Genomic DNA, 15433 nt, shown 5'->3' on the forward strand with positions numbered 1-15433 from the left:
GTATTTTGTGGTTTTGATAATTGAACTGGAGTTCTGTAACATGCTAATATTCAGGGATGCTTGGTGGCGCAGTGGTTAAGAGCTACGACTGGTAACCAGAAGGTCAGCAGTTCAGATCCACCAGCTGCTTGGAAACCCTACGGGAACCTTTCTGCGCTGTCATGTAATAGGGTCACTATGAGTTGAAATTGACTCAATGGCAACGGGTTTGGGCTTTTTGTTGTTGTTGTTGTTTTGGGTGAGGGACATTCTTTGTACTACTTTTATAACTTTTAGTAAGTCTAAAATGATTTCAAAATGAAAAGTTAAAACAACTTTTTTGATTTATTTAATATGTCAATGAGTGAATAAATGAAGGACAAGTTTAGATACTAGAGAACTTTATATATAGACCCTTATATTGCAGGGTTATTCATATCCCTGTGATTAATTAATTTTCCTTTTTTTCCAACAGCATGTCACGATGATGTAGTTAAGATTGTGAATCTAGCGTGCAAATATAACCTTTGTATCATACCAATTGGTGGTAGGTATTGCACCTTTTGAATTTTAATGATGTAAACTTGTGTCATCTCACTGAAAACAACATTTTTGTAATTGTGATGTGGTTACTCTAAAAATTTATGGTGTTCATTACTGTTCTAAGTAGATCCAACTAAATTGTTTGCGATGGGTGTACACTCCATTCGTGGCTTCTTTCCCATATGGATCCTTGTGGAAGCTGTGGTTTAATGCCTGAAGAAGTGCTGCTTTAATAACTGCTTTCCAACTTGTATGTTTACAGAGAGAATTTTATTTTCCAAAGGCTAAATATAACCAGTGTAACGCGGTTCATATCCGCCAGGCACTCCTTGGAAACTCTATGGGGCAGATCTACTCTGTCCTGTAGGGTTGCTATGAGTCGGAATCGACTCGATGGCAGGGGGTGGAACCTTTTGAGAAGGAGTGCTCTGCAGAGTAAGAGATTAACCAGTTCAGTGATGACCAAATCACTAATATCTGTTAAGATAGAAAACTAATGCTATTTTTTAATTTTAAGAAAAATTTCATCTCTTTGGATCTTTTATCCACCGTAATGTTTTACCAATTTGCACAAACCAAAGGAAATTATCTTCACTGACTGAATTGCCATTGATGGAATGGAAATGGGGACTCAACAAATCTAGCAGCTCTGGATACTCTCTTCAGCTGATGCTTTACTTGTTGAATTCATGAAAAAAAAAAAAAAGCACCACAATGTCAGTTTTTATTATGAATCTTTTTCTGATTTCAAATGACTGTGACAAGTAAATAGTGGTTCCTGATTATAGGCATCATGTTCTTAACTGACAATTCATGGTTTCACCTTGTAAAATTAAGCCAAACCCTGTAGATCAACACCCCCTATAATTCTTGTACCAAGGTGACTTCCACATATTTTCCATCCAAAATGCATGAAAGTACCGTTTAAGAAAGTATTCTGATATATGGTGATACAAATCATGTTAAAAACTGTTAACGCTGTATTTTTCTTTATTGGTGTCAAAAAAGCATTTTTTCTTTGACAACCAGTGTCAAGGGAAAACAGCAACACCTTGCTTAAATACTTGTATTATTTATTTTATGTTAAAAACACTTTTTCGCCAAAGAACATATAAACTTGTTTTTGTATATTCCATAATCTGAACAATTTGAACTTATGTATATTCTAATTTATTAAAGCCTTTTGGTATGGGACTATAAAATATTATTTTAAACGATAAATGAATCTCATAATTATGATAGAAATGAGGTAATGGTGTCTCTAATTTTTTATAGGATGAGAATTTTTTTCTTTTAAGCTAACTCTCCACAGTAATCATTAGCTTAGAACTTTTCTAATCGTGTTTTTGGAGTTCCACAAATTGCTAGGGGCTTCACTTGAGTGTGCCATACCCAGGGAATGGAATCATATCCCATTGCTTTCAGCTCCATAATATTTCTTCATTTTGGCACTCAGCATAAAATAAAGGTGAGTTTGCTTGTAGTATATTAGCATTGCAAATCGTATTTTGCAAAGTAGAAATAGGCATCACCTTGTTAGCTGGCATATATGTACTTTGCATTAGGGGTTTGCCTTAGAAATATAGCTTAAAAATAAAATACTTAAACATAAAGTTGTTTCCTATTTTGACAGGAGGAACAAGTGTTTCATATGGCCTGATGTGTCCTGCAGATGAGACGAGGACCATTATTTCTTTGGATACTTCACAAATGGTATGTGATAATTGAAGTATTGGAGGATAGCTTTCTGTTTAAAACATCTCTATGACTCAGTCCTAGTTGTTATTAAAAAAAGGTATATTGTACATTTTGACACTGAGTAGATGCTTAGAATTCTGTGGTAGAATTTTAAATGTATTTTTTCTAAGCATTTATTGTACAGAGAAAGTATATTCACTTTAACCTTGAACTGTCTCAGATATTATTATGATGGGTGGTACTCAATAACTGATTTGACTGAAGTCAATAAGCCTTCTCTGTGCATGATTTTGCACAGTGTACTTCTGATACGTTGCTGGGTACTGTTGAGTTGATTTTCAACTCGTAGTTATCCTGTGTGTCATAATAGAACAGCCCCATAGGGTTTTCTAGGCTGTAATCTTTACAGAAGCAGATAGCTGGGTCTTTCTTGCGTAGAGCCGCTGGGTGGGTTTGAATTGCCAGCCACTCTGTTAGCAGCTGCATGCTTAATGGTTATGCTACCAGTGCTCCTCTCTGATGTGATATGTAGAAAGTAGTTAGAATTGTGACATTTTTATAACATATATGGTAATATAAGAAGTTATTGTTCTTGTTAATTCGGATTGAGTAATAGATATTGGATGTAACAGAGTAGCATGTACAAGAAACCTAAACTTTCCATAAAAGTAGTTTTCTTCTCTGCCTCCTTCAATTTCTTTCCTTTACCAAAAAATATATTCAGATACCTGAAAGGTATAAGATATATAATTAGGACAAGTATATAATTGCCTCAAGAACCAATTTTTTGGGGGAAGATGTGTACAATTTAAGGTGCCATCGGCTTAATAAATTTGTCTTTTTATTTTGTGGTTTAATACTTTATTTTGAATAGTTGTTACAGGAAAAAAACCTGATTTTCCCCATAGTTACCTTGGAATTACTATTGTCTTATGTAAAGAGTACTAATTTTAATGATGGTGTCTGAGTCTGGGTTCTCTAATAGAGCAAAACCAGTGAAGCATGTATATTAATATATAAAGATTTACTTCAAGGAAATGGCTCATGCAGATGTGGGGGCTGGCAAGGCCTGAATCTGTGGGTCAGGTGGTAGGCTGAAGGCTTCTGGTGACTCATGTCCCAAGAACCAGAGATCAGGTGATGAGAAGTGTGCAGGATCTAGAGAGAGAGCTTAATCAGAACGTCCATTTATATACTAGAGGCAGGCCCCACCCCCAAGGAAAGTTACCTTTCAACTGATAGCCTCCTCACATCAGATCACAAAATGGAAGATGATTACATGGTATCTGTCAAACCACTGAGAATCATTGCCTAACCAAGTTGACATATGATGTTAACCGTCACAGATGGCTTTATATAACATAAAAAATACATGCACTTACATCATCTTATTTGGTGCTTAGTATAGCTCTGTGGGAGTCCCTGGGTGATACAAAAGGTTAACATGATCAGCTGCTAACCAAAAAGTTGGAGGTTTAAGTCCATGTAGAGGCATATTAGAAGAAAGTCCTGGCAGTCTGCTTCTGAAAATCAGCCATTGAAAACGCTGTGGGGCACAGCTCTCCTCTGACACACATGGGGTTGCCATAAATTGGAACTGACTTGATAACAACTGGTGTGGCGTGGTATGGCATAGCCTTGTGAATTAAACAGTGCAGTTACTTGTATGTGTTCCAATTTGAAATTTAATCAGAGACCTCTATTTTTGTATTATTTTGATTCTCCTTCTTTATTATTAGCTAGACTTATCCTCATTAGTTATTGCTGTGAAATTGAGCATATCAAAGTGCAAATAAAGCATCCTTGGAATCCAGAAGAAGATTCTGTATATTACCTGATTGCTCAGCCAAATAGAAGGGATGAAAGAGCCTGCTCTTAAAAGTCAAAAGTAACTCATGAAAATTCTTATATATATAAATTAGTCAAAATAAGAATGTTAAAAAACAATTTTTTTTTGACAGTCACACATTTGGCAAGTTGAGCCAGACAATACTCAATGTCTTGTTTTGAGCATGAGGCAGGGATGTGTTTTTTTTAAAACCTGGGGTCTTTGGTTCTATTTTGGATTGAAAATAAAGTAGATATATCATTTACTGTATTTCAGATGTCTTTGCAGATATCTAATCTTATAACTATCTTCTGATATTTCTAAATTATCAGATAAAATTGCTAGCTATGCTAACAGTAGTGCAGATAGTATTTGCAGAGTGCCAGGACCTGTGTATGCTCAGCTTTTTACATGTAGTTTCTCATTTCATCTTGACAGCAACCCTGAGTAGGTATTATTACTATCCACATTTTACAAATGAGGAAACACTAAGCTTAGATGGTTAAATAATTTACCTAAGGTAAAAGGTTGCATTTAATTCAAGTTAATATCTGACTAAAGACAAAGTGTATGTTTTTAACCAACCGACTCATAATAAACTGCTTCTCTTACTATGTCTGTCATCTTGTATAGTTAGGGATAAGAGGAGCTTTCCAATGTGAGGGAGGGAAACCCTACTGGCTTAATTACTATCTTGTCACTTGCTGCTTTGAGTTACGAAGTTATAATTCCTGAAACAATGGATGATAGTAGCTCATGGAGCTCAGACTTCTTTTTTCTTTTACAACAGAATCGAATCCTCTGGGTCGATGAAAATAATCTGACTGCTCATGTAGAGGCTGGCATAACTGGACAAGAGTTGGAAAGACAGGTATGTTTCTTCTTTGTTAAGGTTTTCAAAACTGCTCTGTGCCCCTTCTGAATGAAGTATCTTTCATAAAACTTTCACTCGCTCAACAAATTTGTTCAGTTTTTATTCTGGCTCAGGCATTGAGCTAGCTGACATGATAGTAAATAAGACACTATTCCCTTTCCCTCTGGTAGCTTATATTAGGAAAGAAAGTTAGATAAATTAACAATTATGATTCAGAGTGAGAATTACTATGTGAGGGCTAAATGCAAGATGTTATGGCACATCAAATAGAGTTAGGGGAAAGCAGTGGCCAAAGAAAGCATTGCAGGATGTAGCATTTAAAATGAGACTTCATAATGAGTGGGAGTTAGCAAAAAGAGATGGAAGTGGGGAAAGCAATCCAGTTAGAGAAAGTAGCATGTACAGATCGTTTAAGGACAGCTGTTGCTCTTAGGTGACTGAAGTAGCTGAGTATGGCTGAAGCCTATCAGATGTATACGGCAGAATGCATTCTGGTTAAGTATAGTAATGGTAAAACATGAAGCTAGGAAACCATGAAGAAATAGGATCATAAAGGGTTTTGTAAAGCCTCTTTTAGAAGTTCGAACTTACCTTTGTAATTAAACAGTTCTGGCTATTGTGTGGAGGATGGATGGGGGTGGGTGGGTGTAAGGGTAGGGTAAGGGGCTGCTGCAGTTAATTCAGACAAGAGCTGATAGTGATCTGAAATATAGTAGTAGGAATGGAATAAAGTGAATATAGAGTTCTCAGAGCTTGGTGATAATTTGGATCAGCCTGGTAGATGTTGGAAACCCTGGTGGCGTGGTGGTTAAGTGCTACGGCTGATAACCAAAAGGTCAGCAGTTCAAATCCACCAGGCGCTCCTTGAAAATTATGGGGCAGTTCTACTCTGTCTTATAGGGTCTCCATGAGTCAGAATCTACTCGACGGTAGTGGGTTTTTGGTTTTTTGGTAGATGTTAGTATTTGCTATTCAATGAACTTTACAATCATTTTTTTTTTTTTTTTTAAACTACTCATGTAATGAGTTAATGAAACTCTTGGTGTCCTTACAGATTCTTTTTTGGGATCCTAATGTGTTTTTTTTTTTTTTGAGCTCTGGTGGCCCAGTGGTTAAGTGCTACAGCTGCTAACCAAAAGGTCAGCAGTTTGAATCCACTAGCCACTCCTTGGATGTCCTATGGGCAGTTATAGTTTCCTATAGGTTTGCTATCAGTCGATTTTCCACGGCAAGAGTTTGGTTTTTTGTTTTAATGACTTTTTGGAGAAGTTTAAGTTTCCTTCATAAATTCTAAGCAGGTAATTGTTAAATTGTATTGGCTCCTTCAGTCCCCTCAAACATGGTTAGGATGACTGTAATTTAATTTTTATAAACAAGAATTAGAAAGTCCAATTTGTTGGTGATGTACTGACCATTTTGCTTAACTTGGGTTATAGCTCTTTCCAGCCCTTTAACAGGACGTGGAGAGAGATGTGATTGAATGTGATCTTGTTTTTATTTATTTTATAAAACAATGTGATGTGTTTTTACTTCTTTCTTGCTGATTTGATGAACAGTTTAGTAATTCATCATTTTACTAATATGGAATAAAATGACTCCTTATACTGAAGATCTTAAGCCTAAAAAATTATCACAATTAAGCTACTTAAGCCTATTATTGTTGTTGTTAGGTGCTGTCGAGTCAGTTCTGACTCTAGTGACCCTATGTACAACAGAACAAAACACTGCCCAGGTCCTGTGCCATCCTTACAGTCGTTGTTATGCTTGAGCTCGTAGCCACTGTGCCCCCACCATCTTTTGAGCACCTTCCAACCTGAGGGGCTCATATTCTGGCACTGTGTCAGACAATGTTGTGCTGCTATTCATAAGGTTTTTACTGGCTAACTCTTTTCGGAAGGAGACCACCAGCTTCTTCCTAGTCTGGAAGCTCAGCTGAAACCAGTCCTCCGTGGGTGACCCTGCTGGTATTTGAATACCAGTGGCGTAGCTTCCATCATCACAGCAACACGCAAGCCCCTGTAGTATGACAAACTGACAGACGTGTGGGGGACTTAAGCTTAAGAAGTCTCCTAACTTCTTTTTTTAAATCACTTTTATGTTGTCATGTAAAGAAGGTTAGATTTCTGTAAACCATGCATACTTGCTAGAAGTTTGAAAGCATTTTCACATGTGTTTAAGTAACCACGACATATACTCTTTTCTAATCCTCCCTGTATTATTTTCTGATTAATCTCGAAGCTCAGTTGGAGCCTGGTTGTTGATGTCTCCTGCTCAGAAATCTTCGATTGCAACTCATTACTTATTTAAAAAAGACCAACCTTTTTTAGTCTAGCTTCAAGCCCTGTTACAGTCTAACTGAGCTCTACCCTTTTAACCTCACCTCCCACTGGTTCTTTTCACATACTCTTGTACTTCAGGCAGAACATGGGCTTCAGAGTAGGTAGACTCCCATATGAATTCTGGATTTTATTGCTATGCTCTGTTTGTTTGGAATCTTACTCTTTCTCCCTCTGTCCTGTTGCCATACATATCAGTTTTACTGTCTTTTAAGGTATAGCTTTTACTGTGCGCCAGTCATTTAATTACAATACGTGCTGCTTCACCTAAACTCCATGGAAGTCCGTGTCTCATTCATTTTTGTTGTTTCCACATTTTTTTAAAAAAATATTTTGTGTTTTAGGTGAAAGTTTACACAGCAAATTAGGTTCCCATTTTAACAATTTTTATGAAGATTGCTCCCCCACAGTATTTTTACACTAAATAGGTTGTGGGCTGAATGAATATGTTTATGCCAAGATCTTTAAATAATATGTTCAGGCTTTTTTTTTTCCCTACCATATTCTTTAAAAAAAAAAAAAAAAAAGGCTTCTCTGGAGGAGGGACTTCAGAGAGGCAGCAGGGGGGTTGATGATTCCTCTCTGCAAAAAAAAAAGTGTAAAACTGGAAGAAATTATCAAAAAAACACTGGAAATCAACTGAAGGTAGGCAACAACTTGGGAAGCATTCTTGAAAAGCTTCTAGAGTTTTGGGTCAGAATGCAAGAGCCTGCAACATTACCGTTCGAGGCTGCTCTCTTTCCATCATTTTATCCCACCACCAACTGACGGGTAACTTCTTGAATAAGAATCAGTATATGCTGGTTCCTGTCAGGCATCAGGCAGAGATCAAGTATATCCCTGCTGTCCAACTCCTCCATTATCTCTTATACCAGCTGCTTCCTCCACATTACTCTTTCTCTGCTGGGTTCGATAATTCGCTGAAACATCTCACAGGACTATACTCACATGATTTATTAGGGTAAGAGTATATAATTTGGGAGTAACAGGATACAACTCAGCATCAGTGGCAAGAAGAGGCACACAAGTTATGTCTGAAAGGGTCCCTTCATCAACCAGGATAGCTCTTGGCTAGACAACTGTCTATCAGGACAGCTCTCAGAGCAGTAAAGCTCTCTGAACACTTGGGTTCCAGGGTTTTTTATTATCCAGTCCACATGCTCCTTTTAGGTAACTAGACGGACTCCTTAGACAGACCTGTCCTCAGAGATAGTTACTTAGGGAATCCCCTAAGGTTATTTTTCCAAAGACCAAGGGCAGAAGGCCAAGTAAGGGAATTCACTGCACTATACCCACACCCCATCCCAACCCACACTCATTCGACAAGAGCTGTAGGTTTTAACAGCTAGGAGCTGGCCATGAAAACCAGCAGCTTTGCTGCCAGAGGAGATGGTCCTAGCTTTGGGTCCATAAAAAAGCCCTCAGCCTAGTTGGCTAAGATGCATTCCTGGTTAGGGTAAGCAGCAGATTAGTCAACATTTTGTTGAAAAAATGCTGAAAATGAGAGTCATTGAAAGACTGAGATAAGCTTTCCACACTTCCCTGATTGACTGGGAAACTATGCATACCTAAGGGAAACCCGAGAGAGCCTGGTTAAAAGTGAAAGTCAAAGGATATTTGAGAATTGGCTACTATGAATGGTCTCCCCCAATCTTTATTATTTATTTATTTATTTATTATTAACTTTTATTGAGCTTCAAGTGAACGTTTACAAATCAAGTCAGACTGTCACATATAAGTTTATATACATCTTACTCCGTACTCCCACTTGCTCTCTCCCTGATGAATCAGCCCTTCCAGTCTCTCCTTTCGTGACAATTTTGCCAGCTTCCAACTCTCTCTATCCTCCCAGCCCCCCGTCCAGACAGGAGATGCCAACACAGTCTAAAGTGTCCACCTGATATAATTAGCTCACTCTTCTTCAGCATCTCTCTCCTACCCACTGTCCAGTCCCTTTCATGTCTGATGAGTTGTCTTCGGGAATGGTTCCTGTCCTGGGCCAACAGAAGGTTTGGGGACCATGACCGCCGGGATTCCTCTAGTCTCAGTCAGACCATTAAGTCTGGTCTTTTTATGAGAATTTGGGGTCTGCATCCCACTGATCTCCTGCTCCCTCAGGGGTTCTCTGTTGTGCTCCCTGTCAGGGCAGTCGTCGATTGTGGCCGGGCACCAACTAGTTCTTCTGGTCTCAGGATGATGTAGGTCTCTGGTTCATGTGGCCCTTTCTGTCTCTTGGGCTCTTAGTTGTCGTGTGACCTTGGTGTTCTTCATTCTCCTTTGCTCCAGGTGGGTTGGGACCAATTGATGCATCTTAGATGGCCGCTTGTTAGCATTTAAGACCCCAGACGCCACATTTCAAAGTGGGATGCAGAATGTTTTCATAATAGAATTATTTTGCCAATCGACTTAGAAGTCCCCTTAAACCATGGTCCCCAAACCCCCGCCCTTGCTCCGCTGACCTTTGAAGCATTCATTTTATCCCGGAAACTTCCTTGCTTTTGGTCCACCCAATCTTTATTTATACAGATCAATTGGCAGAGAATGGAAGCCTTATGGGCTTTGAAATGGTATAGCACAACCTCTGCCCAAATTATTAGCTGAACACCAAGCTATGTAGACATAATGGGTGTCTCTGAGAAGCCAGACTACAAAATAAGAATAAAAAGGCTGAGTACAGGCAGCAGCAGCTATACCACATAGGAAGATTAATTAAGTCGCGGTAAGTTAATAAAAAACCAAGAGCCCTCAGAAGAAATAAAACAGAGGTGCTACAATGTATAATTCACATGTTTAGTTTTCAACCCAAAATTAGTAGATCTAGAAAGAAAAAACTGAGTGGGCCCAGATGTTGCATATAGCACATGGCAGCTATTACAAGTACATTAAAAGAGTTAAAGGAAACTGTATTAAAAGCATTAAAGGAAAATAAGATGAGCATGAGTCAACAAATTACGAATCTCTGTAGAAAAATACAAAGCATAGAAAAGAAGTGAATAGAACATCTAGAATTGAAAAGTACAGAAATGGAAATGAAAAGTTCACTAGTTGTGCTCAACAGCACATTGGAGACAACAAAAGAACAAACTGATGAAATTGAAGATACATTAGTAGAAAGTAGTATGAAGAACAGAAAAATAAAGATAAGGGAAGAAAGCATTAAAATCCTCTGGGACAGTATCATGCAGTGCATACATGTAACGGATGTAGCAGAGGGAGATGAGAGATAGAAAGAGGGAGAAAAAAATTTGAAGAAATAATTGCTGAAATCTTTCTAGATTTGGTGAAAAACATTGTTCTAAGAAGCTCAAGGGACCCCAAGTAGAATAAACACAGAGAAGCACATCTAGATACATCAGGATCAAACAGCTGAAAGACAAAGAGAAAATTTTGAAAGCAGTAGAAGAGAAACAACTTATACAGGGGAACAGCTGCCTTCTCATGAGAAACAGTGGAGTCCAGAAGGTAGTGGAATGACATTTTTAAAGTGCTAAAAGAAAGGAAAAAAAAAAATGTCCCCCAAGAATTTTGTTTATAGAGAAAGTAGCCTTAAAAAGTGAAAGTGAAATAAAATCATTTCCAGATTTAAAAAAAAACAAAGGGTATTTACTGTTAGCAAACATGTCCTGCAGAAAATTCTAAAGGAAATCTTTAAGGCTGAAAGGAAAACAATAACACCAGAGGCTAACTCAGATGCAAAGGAATGAAGAACATTGGGCATGATAGTTATGTAGGTAAATATTAAAAACTGTACACATTTACATGCGTACGTAATATGAAGGGTTTATTTTTCTATTTGGAGTCCCTGGGTGGCACAAATGGTTAGGTGCTTGACTACTAACCAGAAGGTTGGTGATTCAAACCCACCCAGAGGTACCTTGAAAGACAGGCCTGGTGATCTGTTTCTGAAAGGTCACAGCCTCGAAAACTCTATGGAGCAGTTCTGCTCTGCACACATGGATCGGAATCAACTCGACAGCAACTAACAACAACAACATTTTCCTTTTTGCTTCTCTTAATGTCTGTAAAAACCATAAAATTGTATAGAGCAAGAATTGACACTTGTTGGTTTTATAACATATATAAAACCAAACCCATTGCCATTGAGTCAGTTCCGATTTATGGTGACCCTCTAGGACAGAGTAGAACTGCCCTAAGGGTTTCCAGGGAGTGGCTGGTGGATTTGAACTGCCAACCGTTTGGTTAACAGCTGAGCTCTTAACTACTGTGCCAGGGCAGATGTAGTGTATGGAACAATCAGAGTACAAAGGAAGGAGAGGAAATGGAGCTATATTGACACAACGTTACTCTATTTTACTAGAATTAAATCAATATTAACCTGAGATAGGTTATGATAAGCTAATGATACATATTTTAGTCCCTGGACCAACCACTAAAACTTTTAAAAATAAATAAATAATAAAAGCTAAAAAATTAAAATGATACACTAAAAAATATTTGTTTAATGCAAGAGAAGGCAGTAAAGGAGTGACAGGAACAAGGCATGAGACATAAATAGCAAAATGGCAGATGTAAATACAATATCAGTGATGATTACTTTAAATGTAAATGGACTAAGTACTCCATTCAAAAGGTACAGTTATAAGACCGGATTAAAAGAAAATCCCATCTCTGTTTTTTAAAGAGACGCACTTGAGATTCAAAGACAGAAATAGGTTGACAGCAAAAGGGTAGAAAAGATACACCAAGCAAACAGTAACTGTAAGAGAGCTGTGTTGGTTACATTAATATTAGCCAAAAAAGACTTTAAGACTGGTAATTTTAAGGCAGGGAACATAATTAAGAGGTACATTTTATAACGATAAAAGTCAACCAGCAAGAGATAGATCAACAATAGATAAAGTCAACCAATAGTTGGCTCTTTGAAAGATTAACAAAATCAGTAAACTTTTAGCTAGATTGGACAAGAAGAAAAAGACACAAATTTACAACTCAGGAATGAAAAAGGGTATATTTACCTAGATTCAATAGAAGGTAAAAGAATTGTAAGAAATATTAAGAACCACACTAATGCTAATACTAAAACTTTAGACAACTTAGGTGACATGGACTACTTCCTGGAAAATCACAAGTTACCAAAATGGTCTCAAGAAAAAATAGAAAATTAAAAAAAAAAAAATTTGAATACTATGTCAAGAAATTGAATTAATAATTAAAAAATCTTACCATAAAGAAAAGTCCAGGTCCTGAAGGCTTTATTAGTAATTCTATGAAATATTTAAGGATGAAATACAGACAGTCCCACGGTTACGAACGTCAGAGTTAGGGACAACTTATACTTAAGAACAGACTTAGAAATGGCTCTCTTTCATAACCCAGAGGCAGCCTGTAACATCAATTTTCTGCAAGCTTGTGCAGAATAAGAGAGAACACTTCCGAGGTTACTGTATGTGATCAGTGTTACCTGATACCAAAGACAAATGGCATAAAAAGGAAACAATGTTTCATAGATGTAAAAATCATTAACAGACTATTAGCAAACTGAATTCAGTATCATACAGAGGGTCATATACTATAACCAAATGTATTTTGTTCTAGCAAAACTAGGTTGTTGTAACATTTGAAAATTAATTAATACACATATTAATATAATAAAAACTGTACAGCTAACATCATACGTAATGGTGAAAGACAGAATGCTTTATCCTTAAAGATTGGGAACAAGGCTGGGACATCCACTTTCACCACTTTTATTTAGCATTGTAATAGAGAATCTAGAAAGGGAAAGAAATTAAAGATGTACAGACTGTAGACAGCATAATCTGATATGTAAAAATTTTTAAGAAATCCACAAAATAAGTGACTTTAGCAAGGTATCAAGATGAATATGTGAAATGTGTTCTATTTCATATACTACCAATGAAAAATGAAGGAATGAAATTAAAATAATTATATCCCAGTAGCATAAAAAAAAAAAATTAGGAATAAATTTAACAACAAAAAAGTGCAAGACCTGCACACTGAAAATTTCAAAACATTGCTGGAACAAAATAAGACCTAGATAGATTACCACTGTATGATTGGAAGACTCAATACTGTTAAGGTGCCATGTCTTCACGAACATACTTACAGATTCAATGCACTTCCTAGCAAATCTGCAGCATACATTCTTTTATTTGAAAAGCTGATTCTAAAACTTAGGTGAAAATGCAAAGACCCTAAGATAGCGAAAACAATTTGAAAGACAAGAACAAAACTGGAGGATTCAGGATTGCATGCCTTAATTCAAAACTTAATATAAAGCTACAGTAATCCAGACAGTGTGGTATTGGTATAAGGATGTTCATATAGGTCAATGGAACATACTTGAGAGTCCAGAAATAAACCCACACATACACGGTCGGTTGATTTTCAACAAAAGTGCAAAGATAAATGGGAGAAACGATAAGCTTTTGAACAAAGGCTGCTGGAACAGTTGGATATCCGTACGCAAAAAATATGAACCATTCTCTTGCCTGAACCGTACGTACAGCATAGGAAAATCTTGGTCTTCAGGTAGACAGTGTTTTCTTGGATAGTTTATATCCACATTTCTTGATGTCGGAATTCTTTTTCTCATTGTAGTGCCTGCCTCTAGTTGCTTGAAGTTGTTCTGCTTGTGATCAGGTGTGAATGAAAGACTTTGAAAAAAATTAACAAACTATTCTCTTTATTTTTTAATACAGTAAGATGCAAAGAACTAGGATAAAATTGAACGTATTCGTTGAGGAAGTGTTAAAGATTTTCAGGAAGTCAAGGTTTTCTGTGTCAAGGTAATTAGATTTGTTAATAATGAACTTCAGTGGGCAGAGGAATGAAAAACTTCAAAAAATTCTGTATTGGTCTTCCATTATGCCTGAATGAAGTATTATCATCAGCAATTTTTTAATAATACAGGATGGCCTTTCCTGTCTCAAATTTTATATCCTTTATTATAGCATTTGATGTAGTATTTTAACCTTTCCAAGTTTTCGTTTTTTTTTTGAAAGGTTAGAATTAAAATTCAAGGAACATATTTCCTTGAAATTTAAGTGACATTTTCCTAGACTGGGATCTTCTGATATTTTACCTACTAGTTCATTTCCCTAAATGGCAATATAGAACTTTATTTTTTGCCTCTAGTAGACCATATACAGTTTCTACACCTGTTTTGATCCCAGTTCCATTTCTTGCTCATTAAACTTCTGTGTCCTTCAATTTTTACTTCATCAAAGGTAACCAGCTTAGATTGTCCCAGTTAGTTTTTCCTTCTGGATGTTTTAAAATGATATAGATACAGTAGTTGGGTAACACAGATTTTAACCTCTTTAATATGTAATTACTTTTGTTTTTTGGGGGCTCTGGTGGTACAGTAGTTAAGAGCTCAAGCTGCTAACCAAACATGGGCAGTTCAAATCTACTAGCCGCTCCTTGGAAACCATATGGGGAAATTCTGCTCTGTCTTACAGGCTCACTATGAGTCAGAATCGACTTGACGGCAATGGGTTTTTGCTTTTTAATGTATATAAAATTTAAGGCATATCATTAACATGCTTATTATGGATTTTTGGAATTTGTTTTTAGGCTAACCACTTGGCTGTTAACTGAAAGGTTGGTGATTTGAAACCACTCAGTGGCTCTGTGGGAGAAAAACCTGGCTATCTGCTTCCATAAAGATTATAGCCTAGGAAACCCTTTGAGGCAGTTCTGCTCTGTCATATCGGGTGACTGTGAGTTGAAATCGACCTGGTGGCACAGTAACAACATGGGCAGTATCACTAATAACTTCATATTACTTTTCTTTGTTTAGGAACCCACCTTTTGAAAATATTTTATTAGCTGTTAGCCATTATCCTCAAATATACTTCCTAACTATGTGACCTTGGGCAAGTTACTAAACTCTGTGCCTCAGTTTCTTCTTCTGTAAAATGAGAATGATAATTCCTACTTCATAAGGTTTTTGTTAGGGTGAAATAAGTTAATACCATAAAGTACTTAGAACTTTGATTTATTTAGTTCATTTTTATTGAGCCTGTGCCTGCTTTATTTAAAAGCAGCTGACTTTGAATATTCCTCCTGTATACTGAAGACTCCCAAATTTATATTATCATCCCAAAATTCTTTCCTGAACTCTAGACTGTCTATCCAGCTGTCTAGTTAATATCTCCACGTGGATATCTAATGGACATTTCAAAATCA

General features: G+C 36.8%; 1 protein-coding gene across 1 annotated transcript in view; it reads left to right on the plus strand.

Annotated features, from left to right (window-relative positions):
* AGPS (alkylglycerone phosphate synthase) overlaps window positions 1-15433 on the plus strand; it is a 166153-nt gene that overhangs the window by 56724 nt on the left and 93996 nt on the right. Inside the window, exons 6-8 of the mRNA XM_049887540.1 lie at window positions 455-526; window positions 2156-2235; window positions 4839-4919. Coding sequence (XP_049743497.1) covers window positions 455-526; window positions 2156-2235; window positions 4839-4919 — 233 coding nt within the window. The remainder of the gene's footprint in view (window positions 1-454; window positions 527-2155; window positions 2236-4838; window positions 4920-15433) is intronic.

This window comes from Elephas maximus, chromosome 6, assembly GCF_024166365.1.
Source record: "Elephas maximus indicus isolate mEleMax1 chromosome 6, mEleMax1 primary haplotype, whole genome shotgun sequence".
Taxonomy (NCBI): Eukaryota; Metazoa; Chordata; class Mammalia; order Proboscidea; family Elephantidae; genus Elephas; species Elephas maximus.